General features: G+C 51.6%; 1 protein-coding gene and 1 long non-coding RNA gene across 2 annotated transcripts in view; both read right to left on the reverse strand.

Annotated features, from left to right (window-relative positions):
- Positions 1–4,217: 4,217 nt before the first annotated feature.
- On the reverse strand, positions 4,218–5,366 carry LOC135571257 (uncharacterized). The gene is made up of 3 exons (XR_010463695.1): positions 4,511–5,366; positions 4,406–4,459; positions 4,218–4,353 (listed from the first exon to the last, which is right to left on the reverse strand). It is a non-coding gene; the product is annotated as an uncharacterized LOC135571257 (long non-coding RNA).
- Positions 5,367–5,999: 633 nt separating this feature from the next.
- The window catches only part of LOC135571263 (unconventional myosin-XV-like), a 93,318-nt gene continuing 88,170 nt past the window's right edge, over positions 6,000–11,147 (reverse strand). The window contains 4 exon segments of the mRNA XM_065017045.1: positions 6,000–6,038; positions 6,249–6,712; positions 7,973–8,119; positions 9,581–9,714. Coding sequence (XP_064873117.1) covers positions 6,611–6,712; positions 7,973–8,119; positions 9,581–9,714 — 383 coding nt within the window. The 3' untranslated portion in view covers positions 6,000–6,038; positions 6,249–6,610.

An 11,147-nucleotide genomic window follows, 5' to 3' on the forward strand; every position in this document is an offset into this window, starting at 1 on the left:
TACCCATTACCTTCTGGGTTAGAAAACCAAACGGCCTTCCTCCTACAGATACCCATTACCTTCTGGGTTAGAAACCAGACTACGGCCTCCTCCTACAGATACCCATTACCTTCTGGGTTAGAAACCAGACTACGGCCTCCTCCTACAGATACCCATTACCTTCTGGGTTAGAAACCAGACTACGGCCTCCTCTACAGCCTCCTTTGGTTTAGAAACCAGACTACGGCCTCCTTTGGAGATGGGGGTGTGAGCAGGAGGGTCTGGGGTAGGGTGATGTGGGTGTTGGGTGTGGCAGGTGGGTCTGGGTAGGGTGATGTGGGTGTTGGGGTGTGAGCAGGTGGGTCTGGGCAGGGTGATGTGGGTGTTGGGGGTGTGTGGCAGGTGGGTCTGGGCAGGGTGATGTGGGTATTGTAGATGGGGGTGTGAGCAGGTGGGTCTGGGTAGGGTGATGGGGCGCTGGGGGTGTGAGCAGGTGGGTCTGGGCAGGGTGATGTGGGCGTTGGGGTGTGAAGGTGGGTCTGGGCAGGGTGATGTGGGTGTTGGGGTGTGAGCAGGTGGGTCTGGGTAGGGTGATGTGAGCAGGTGAGTCTGGGTAGGGTGATGTGGGTGTTGGAGGTGCAGGTGGGTCTGGGTAGGGTGATGTGTGTGAGCAGGTGGGTCTGGGTAGGGTGATGTGTGAGCAGGTGGGTCTGGGCAGGGTGATGTGGGTGTTGTAGATGAAGGGTGTGAGCGGGTAGGTCTGGGTAAGGGGTGATGTGGAGTGTTGAGGTGTGAGCAGGTGGGTCTGGGTAGGGTGATGTGGGTGTTGGGTGTGAGCAGGTGGGTCTGGGTAGGGTGATGTGGGTGTTGGGGGTGTGAGCAGGTGGAGTCTGGGCAGGGTGATGTGGGTGTTGGGGGTGTGAGCAGGTGGGTCTGGGCAGGGTGATGTGGGTGTTGGGGTGTGAGCAGGTGGGTCTGGGCAGGGTGATGTGGGTGTTGGGGGTGTGAGCAGGTGGGTCTGGGTAGGGTGATGTGGGTGTTGGGGGTGTGAGCAGGTGGGTCTGGGCAGGGTGATGTGGGCGCTGGGGGTGTGAGCAGGAGGGTCTGGGCAGTGTGGCGCTGGGGGTGTGAGCAGGTGGGTCTGGGTAGGAGTGATGTGGACGTTTAGATGGGGGTGTGAGCAGGTGGGTCTGGGTAGGGTGATGTGGGCGTGATGGGGGTGTGAGCAGGTGGGTCTGGGGTAGGGTGATGTGGGTGTTGGGGGTGTGAGCAGGTGGGTCTGGTCAGGGTGATGTGGGTGTTGGGGGTGTGAGCGTGGGTCTGGGTAGATGGGGGTGTGAGCAGGTGGGTCTGGGTAGGGTGATGTGTGAGCAGGTGGGTCTGGGAAGGGTGATGTGGGTGTTGGAGATGGGGGTGTGAGCAGGTGGGTCTGGGTAGGGTGATGTGGGTGTTGGGGGTGTGAGCAGGTGGGTCTGGGTAGGGTGATGTGAGCGCTGGGGGTGTGAGCAGGTGGGTCTGGGCAGGGTGATGTGGGTGTTGGAGATGGGGGTGTGAGCAGGGTGGGTCTGGGCAGGGTGATGTGGGCGATGGGGGTGTGAGCAGGAGGGTCTGGGTAGGGTGATATGGGTGTTGGGGGTGTGAGCAGGTGGGTCTGGGTAGGGTGATGTCTGGGGGTGTGAGCAGGTGGGTCTGGGAGGGTGGGTGTGGGTGTTGGGGTGTGAGCAGGTGGGTCTGGGCAGGGTGATGTGGGGTGTTGGGGGTGTGAGCAGGTGGGTCTGGGTAGGGTGATGTGGGTGTTGGGGGTGTGAGCAGGAGGGTCTGGGCAGGGTGATGTGGGTGTTGTAGATGGGGGTGTGAGCAGGAGGGTGGTCTGGGCAGGGTGATGTGGGTGTTGGGGGTGTGAGCAGGAGGGTCTGGGCAGGGTGATGTGGGCGCTGGGGGTGTGAGCAGGTGGGTCGCTGATGTGGGTGTTGGGGGTGTGAGCAGGAGGGTCTGGGCAGGGTGATGTGGGTGTTGTAGATGGGGGTGTGAGCAGGTGGGTCTGGGTAGGGTGATGTGGGTGTTGGGGGTGTGAGCAGGAGGGTCTGGGCAGGGTGATGTGGGCGCTGGGGGTGTGAGCAGGAGGGGTCTGGGCAGGGTGATGTGGGCGTTGGGGGTGTGAGCAGGTGGGTCTGGGCAGGGTGATGTGGGTGTTGGGGGTGTGAGCAGGTGGGTCTGGGTAGGGTGATGTGGGTGTTGGGGTGTGAGCAGGTGGGTCTGGGCAGGGTGATGTGGGTGTTGGGGGTGTGAGCAGGTGGGTCTGGGTAGGGTGATGTGGACGTTGGGGGGGTGTGAGCAGGTGGGTCTGGGTAGGGTGATGTGGGCGTTGGAGATGGGGGTGTGAGCAGGAGGGTCTGGGCAGGGTGATGTGGGTGTTGGGGGTGTGAGCAGGTGGGTCTGGTCAGGGTGATGTGGGTGTTGGGGGTGTGAGCAGGTGGGTCTGGGTAGGGTGATGTGGGTGGGGGGTGTGAGCAGGTGGGTCTGGGAAGGGTGATGTGGGTGTTGGGGGTGTGAGCAGGTGGGTCTGGGTAGGGTGATGTGGGTGTTGGTGGTGTGAGCAGGTGGGTCTGGGCAGGGTGATGTGGGCGCTGGGGGTGTGAGCAGGTGGGTCTGGGCAGGGTGATGTGGGTGTTGGGGGTGTGAGCAGGTGGGTCTGGTCAGGGTGATGTGGGTGTTGGGGGTGTGAGCAGGTGGGTCTGGGTAGGGGTGATGTGGGTGTTGGGGGTGTGAGCAGGTGGGTCTGGGTAGGGTGATGTGGGTGTTGGGGGTGTGAGCAGGTGGGTGTGGGTAGGGTGATGTGTGAGCAGGTGGTTCTGGGTAGGGTGATGTGTGAGCAGGTGGGTCTGGGTAGGGTGAGGGTGTTGTGTGAGCAGGTGGTTCTGGGTAGGGTGATGTGGGAGCAGGTGGTTCTGGGTAGGGTGATGTGGGTGTTGGGATGGGGGTGTGAGCAGGTGGGTCTGGTCAGGGTGATGTGGGTGTTGGGGGTGTGAGCAGGTGGGTCTGGTCAGGGTGATGTGGGTGTTGGGGGGTGTGAGCAGGTGGGTCTGGGTCAGGGTGATGTGGGTGTTGGGGTGTGAGCAGGTGGGTCTGGGTAGGGTGATGTGGGTGTTGGGGGTGTGAGCAGGTGGGTCTCTGGGTGATGTGGGTGTTGGGGGTGTGAGCAGGTGGGTCTGGGTAGGGTGATGTGAGCAGGTGTTGGTAGATGGGGGTGTGAGCAGGTGGGTCTGGGTAGGGTGATGTGGGTGTTGGGGGTGTGAGCAGGTGGTCTGGGCAGGGTGATGTGGGTGTTGGGGGTGTGAGCAGGTGGTTCTGGGTAGGGTGATGTGTGAGCAGGTGGGTCTGGGTAGGGGGGTGATGTGGGAGCAGGTGGGTCTGGGTAGGGTGATGTGTGAGCAGGTGGTTCTGGGTAGGGTGATGTGTGAGCAGGTGGGTCTGGGTAGGGTGATGTGTGAGCAGGTGGGTCTGGGTAGGGTGATGTGTGAGCAGGTGGTTCTGGGTAGGGTGATGTGGGAGCAGGTGGTTCTGGGTAGGGGTGATGTGTGAGCAGTTTGGGTCTGTGTATGTTTTGATGTGTGAGCAGGTATAAAATCTGGTACAAGATAAAATAAATAAGAAAAAAAAAGGTGGTTTTGGGCCACTGATTATTCATTAGGATTTCTTAGATCGATTGCCGTTTTGTATTTCAATGTTTTGTATCAGATAATAAAAAAATATAAAATAAATTGGACAAAAGATAAAATAAATAAGACAAAAAATCTCGCCGGACTCTCTTTCATCCCGTCTCTTCTGCAACACAGTAAAGGAGGACTCCGTATGTCAGATTAGTCTCTTTTAATAAAGGAGGACTCGTGTTCAGAGCCTTTCCGTCTCTTCATTTCACCTCAGTAAAGGAGGACTCCGTGATGTCAGAACCTAGGACCAGGTCCATTTCTTCTTCACCTCAAGAAGGAAATCCGTGTGTCAGAACCTCCCATCCCGTCTCTTCTTCACCTCAGTAAAGGAGGACTCCGTGTGTCAGAACCTCCCATCCGTCTCTTCTTCACCTCAGTGAAAGGAGGACTCCGTGTGTCAGAACCTCCCATCCCGTCTCTTCTTCACCTCAGTAAAGGACTCAAAGAACCTCCCATCCCGTCTCTTCTTCACCTCAAAAGACAAAGGACTCCGTGTGTCAGAACCTCCTTCCGTCTCTTCTTCACCTCAGTAAAGGAGGACTCCGTGTGTCAGAACCTCCCCATCCGTCTCTTCTTCACCTCAGTAAAGGAGGACTCCGTGTGTCAGAACCTCCCATCCCGTCTCTTCTTCACCTCAGTAAAGGAGGACTCCGTGTGTCAGAACCTCCCATCCGTCTCTTCTTCACCTCAGTAAGGAGGACTCCGTGTGTCAGAACCTCCCATCCCGTCTCTTCTTCACCTCAGTAAAGGAGGACTCCGTGTGTCAGAACCTCCCATCCGTCTCTTCTTCACCTCAGTAAAGGAGGACTCCGTGTCAGAACCTCCCATCCCGTCTCTTCTTCACCTCAGTAAAGGAGGACTCCGTGTGTCAGAACCTCCATCCCGTCTCTTCTTCACCTCAGTAAAGGAGGACTCCGTGTGTCAGAACCTCCCATCCCGTCTCTTCTTCACCTCAGTAAAGGTGGACTCCGTGTGTCAGAACCTCCCTTCTTACAGAGGGTTTGCCACTCTTCCACAATGTGGTAAATAAAGACAGTTTTTTTTTTTAGAATGATTTACTTCTGGTTTTCAGAGGGACAGAAACCAACAGCCCACCGTGCCTTCTTTTGGAAAATCGTCAGTCCACATGTCGAGTGTAATTCCCCGATTGTATTTCACCAAGTTCTCTCTTAACTCCAGAACCACCGCCAGCTAATGTGTTGTTGTTGTCGCCTGATGCAGGACTTTATTGCCAGAGAAGAGAGACTATCAGACTGAAAACACCTCCATTGATTTAGGAAAAGACGGTCAATCTGTGCCACAGTTTAGACTACCGATAGATCAGAGTTATTCCTCCCCCTTGTGACAGTGTGGTGTAGAGACAGAACGATCAATCTACAACCATCTACCACCATCTACCACTAACTATCACCATCTACCACTAACTACCACCATCTACCACCATCTACCACCTTCTACCACCATCTACCACTAACTACCACCATATACCACCATCTACCACCATCTACCACTAACTACCACCATCTACCACTAACTATCACCATCTACCACTAACTACCACCATCTACCACCTTCTACCACCATCTACCACTAACTACCACCATATACCACCATCTACCACCATCTACCACTAACTACCACCATCTACCACTAACTACCACCATCTACCACTAACACCAACTACTACTGACTACCACCATCTACTACTAACTACCACCATCTACCACGAACTACCACCATCTACTACTAACTACCACCATCTACTACTAACTACCACCATCTACCACGAACTACCACCATCTACTACTAACTACCACCATCTACTACTAACTACCACCATCTACTACTAACTACCACCATCTACCACGAACTACCACCATCTACTACTAACTACCACCATCTACCACTAACTACCACCATATACCACCATCTACCACTAACTACCACTAACTACCACCATCTACTACCTTCTACCACCATCTACTTCACTAACTACCACCATCTACCACCATCTACCACTAACTGCACCATATGCCACTAACTGCATCTACCACTAACTATCACCATCTACCACCTTCTACCACCATCTACCACTAACTACCACCATATACCACCATCTACCACCATCTACCACTAACTACCACCATATACCACTAACTACCACCATCTACCACTAACTACCACCATCTACTACTAACTACCACCATCTACTACTAACTACCACCATCTACCACGAACTACCACCATCTACTACTAACTGCCATCTGCTGCTTAACTACCACCATCTACCACGGACTACCACCATCTACTACTAACTACCACCATCTACCACTAACTACCACCATATACCTAATCTGCCACTAACTACCACTAACTACCACTCATCTACTACCTTCTACCACCATCTACCACTAGCTACCACCATCTACCACCATCTACCACCATCTACCACTAACTACCACCATCTACCACTACCACCTTCTACCACCATCTACCACCAACTACCACCATATCACCATCTACCATCTACCACCATCTACCACTAAATACCACATCTACCACCATCTACCACCATCTACCACCAACTACCACTAACTATCACCATCTACCACCAACTACCACTAACTACCACCATCTACCACTAACTACCACCATCTACCACCATCTATCACCATCTACCACTAACTATCACCATCTACCACTAACTACCACCATCTACCACCATCTACCACCTTCTACCACCAACTACCACCATCTACCACCATCTACCACTAACTACCACCATATACTGACTGACTGACTGACTGACTGAGTAGCTGGTTGACTGACTGACTGACTGACTGACTGAGTAGCTGGTTGACTGACTGAGTAGCTGGTTGACTGACTGACTGAGTAGCTGGTTGACAGACAGACAGACAGTGTTATAACAGAGTGATTTCACTCGGTGGCAGGGTGAGTCTCTTCTCCCGGACAGACAGCATGGTTTCCATGTGCATGGCAATGACACGACACAGCTCCAGACCCTAGACACAGAGACAACGTTGTTACAACACAGAGACAACGTTGTTTCAACACAGCTCCAGACCCTAGACACAGAGACAACGTTGTTACAACACAGAGACAACGTTGTTTCAACACAGCTCCAGACCCTAGACACAGAGACAACGTTCTTCAACACATCAGACCCTAGACACAGAGAAAACGTTGTTACAACACAGCTCCAGACCCTAGACACAGAGACAACGTTGTTTCAACACAGCTCCAGACCCTAGACACAGAGACAACGTTGTTACAACACAGCTCCAGACCCTAGACACAGACACAACGTTGTTTCAACACAGCTCCAGACCCTAGACACAGAGACAACGTTGTTTCAACACAGCTCCAGACCCAACACAGAGACAACGTTGTTTCAACACAGCTCCAGACCCTAGACACAGAGACAACGTTGTTTCAACACAGCTCCAGACCCTAGACACAGAGACAACGTTGTTTCAACACAGCTCCAGACCCTAGACACAGAAACAACGTTGTTACAACACAGCTCCAGACCCTAGACACAGAGACAACGTTGTTTCAACACAGCTCCAGACCCTAGACACAGAGACAACGTTGTTTCAACACAGCTCCAGACCCTAGACACAGAGACAACGTTGTTTCAACACAGCTCCAGACCCTAGACACAGAGACAACGCTTTCAACACAGACACAACGTTGTTTCAACACAGCTCCAGACCCTAGACACAGAGACAACGTTGTTTCAACACAGCTGCTGCAACACAGCCCAGACCCTAGACACAGAGACAACGTTGTTTCAACACAGCTCCAGACCCTAGACACAGAGACAACGTTGTTTCAACACAGCTCCAGACCCTAGACACAGAGACAACGTTGTTACAACACAGCTCCAGACCCTAGACACAGAGACAACGTTGTTTCAACACAGCTCCAGACCCTAGACACAGAGACAACGTTGTTTCAACACAGCTCCAGACCCTAGACACAGAGACAACGTTGTTTCAACACAGCTCCAGACCCTAGACACAGAGACAACGTTGTTACAACACAGAGACAACGTTGTTTCAACACAGCTCCAGACCCTAGACACAGAGACAACGTTGTTACAACACAGCTCCAGACCCTAGACACAGAGACAACGTTGTTTCAACACAGCTCCAGACCCTAGACACAGAGACAACGTTGTTACAACACAGCTCCAGACCCTAGACACAGAGACAACGTTGTTACAACACAGACACTGTTTCAACACAGACAGCACAGACCTGTTCCAGCTGCAGCTGTGTGATTCGCTGTGTCAGCAGGTCTCCCAGCAGAATGTCTACGTAGGGATAGGAGGAGCTGGAGCCTCCTGTTGGTCTCTGGGTTCTGGTGGACTGGATCTCATTCAGAGGGTAACGCGCCGTGGCCTCCTAAACACACAGAGAAACACACACACACACACACACACACACACACACACACACACACACACACACACACACACACACACACACACACACACACTGTTAGTGTATGGCTGGGTGGTAAGCTGGGAGACAGAGTCCTGAGAGAGAAACACACACACACATACACACACACACACCCACACTGTTAGTGTATGGCTGGGTGGTAAGCTGGGAGACAGAGTCCTGAGAGAGAAACACACACACACACACACACACACACACAATGTTAGTGTATGGCTGGGTGGTAAGCTGGGAGACAGAGTCCTGAGAGAGAAACATAAAAGCTGGAGTAATATTTATTACAGGAGGGAGGGAGGGAGGGAGGGAGGGAGGGAGAAAGATGAGAGATATAGAGAGGAAAGATAGAGAGAGAAAGAAGGAGGGAGGGAGCAGGGAGGGAGGGAGGGAGGGAAAGAGGGAGGGAAAGAGGGAGGGAAAGAGGGCGGGAGAGCGAGAGAAAGAGGTTAGCATTTTATATCATACCCCCAAGACATGCTAACCTCTCACCATTACAATAACAGGGGAGGTTAGCATTTTATATCATACCTCCAAGACATGCTAACCTCTCACCATTACAATAACAGGGGAGGTTAGCATTTTATATCATACCCCAAGACATGCTAACCTCTCACCATTACAATAACAGGGGAGGTTAGCATACCTCCAAGACATGCTAACCTCTCACCATTACAATAACAGGGGAGGTTAGCATTTTATATCATACCCCCAAGACATGCTAACCTCTCACCATTACAATAACAGGGGAGGTTAGCATACCTCCAAGACATGCTAACCTCTCACCATTACAATCACAGGGGAGGTTAGCATTTTATATCATACCCCCAGGACATGCTAACCTCTCACCATTACAATCACAGGGGAGGTTAGCATTTTATATCATACCTCCAAGACATGCTAACCTCTCACCATTACAATAACAGGGGAGGTTAGCATTTTATATCATACCTCCAAGACATGCTAACCTCTCACCATTACAATAACAGGGGAGGTTAGCATTTTATAGCATACCTCCAAGACATGCTAACCTCTCACCATTACAATAACAGGGGAGGTTAGCATTTTATATCATACCCCCAAGACATGCTAACCTCTCACCATTACAATAACAGGGGAGGTTAGCATTTTATATCATACCTCCAAGACATGCTAACCTCTCACCATTACAATAACAGGGGAGGTTAGCATTTTATATCATACCTCCAAGACATGCTAACCTCTCACCATTACAATAACAGGGGAGGTTAGCATTTTATATCATACCCCCAAGACATGCTAACCTCTCACCATTACAATAACAGGGGAGGTTAGCATTTTGAGGCGGTATGATATTTATGCCTCTGTAGTCATGGTAGCATCCAGGTGACACAGAGACAAACAGAGACAGAAGCAGGGCTCTAGTCGTACATGTGAGTCCTTGTGTAGGAAGTGCAGTCCGTTCTGGTTGACAGCCAACACACAGGGAGCCAGGATGGAGATGTTGCTGCTGGACTGGATGTAGAAGAAGGACGAACCAAACATGGGGAACGCACTGACCAGACCTGCACACACAGAGACACACACACAGAGACACACACACAGAGACACACACACATAGAGAGACACACACACATAGAGAGACACACACAGACACACACAGTGAGACACACACATAGAGACACACACACAGTGAGACACACACATAGAGACACACACACACACACAGAGACACACACACATAGAGAGACACACACACAGAGACACACACACATAGAGACACACACACACATAGAGACACACACATAGACACACACAGAGACACACACATAGAGAGACACACACAGAGACACACACACACAGAGAGACACACACAGAGAGAGACACAGAGAGACACACACATAGAGAGACACATAGAGACACACACATAGAGAGACACACACAGAGAGAGACACAGAGAGACACACACATAGAGAGACACATAGAGAGACACACACAGAGAGAGACACAGAGACACACACATAGAGAGACACATAGAGACACACACAGAGAGAGACACAGAGAGACACACACAGAGAGACACACACATAGAGAGACACATAGAGACACACACAGAGAGAGACACAGAGAGACACACACAGAGAGAGACACACACATAGAGAGACACACATAGAGAGACACACACACATAGAGACACACACACAGTGAGACACACACATAGAGAGAGACACACATAGAGACACACACAGAGAGAGACACAGAGAGACACACACAGAGAGAGACACACACATAGAGAGACACACATAGAGACACACACACATAGAGACACACACATAGAGAGACACACACATAGAGAGACACACACACAGTGAGACACACACATAGAGAGACACACAGAGACACACACACACAGAGACACACACACAGTGAGACACACACATAGAGAGACACACACATAGAGACACACACAGAGACACACACAGAGACACACACAGAGACACACACAGAGACACACACAGAGACACACACATAGAGACACACACACAGTGAGACACACACATAGAGACACACACAGAGACACACACACATAGAGACACACACAGAGACACACACACAGTGAGACACACACATAGAGAGACACACACATAGAGACACACACATAGACACACACACAGAGAGAGACACACAGAGACACACACAGAGACACACACAGAGACACACACACAGAGAGAGACACACACAGAGAGACACACAGAGAGAGAGACACACACAGAGAGACACACAGAGAGAGAGACACAGAGAGACACACAGAGAGACACAGAGAGAGACACAGAGAGAGAGAGACACACACAGAGAGAGAGAGAGAGACACACACAGAGAGAGACACACACAGAGAGACACAGAGAGAGACACACACAGACACACAGAGAGACACAGAGAGACACACAGAGAGAGACACAGAGAGACACAGAGAGAGAGAGACACACACAGAGAGAGA

This window comes from Oncorhynchus nerka, unplaced genomic scaffold (genome assembly GCF_034236695.1).
Source record: "Oncorhynchus nerka isolate Pitt River unplaced genomic scaffold, Oner_Uvic_2.0 unplaced_scaffold_475, whole genome shotgun sequence".
Lineage (NCBI taxonomy): Eukaryota > Metazoa > Chordata > Actinopteri > Salmoniformes > Salmonidae > Oncorhynchus > Oncorhynchus nerka.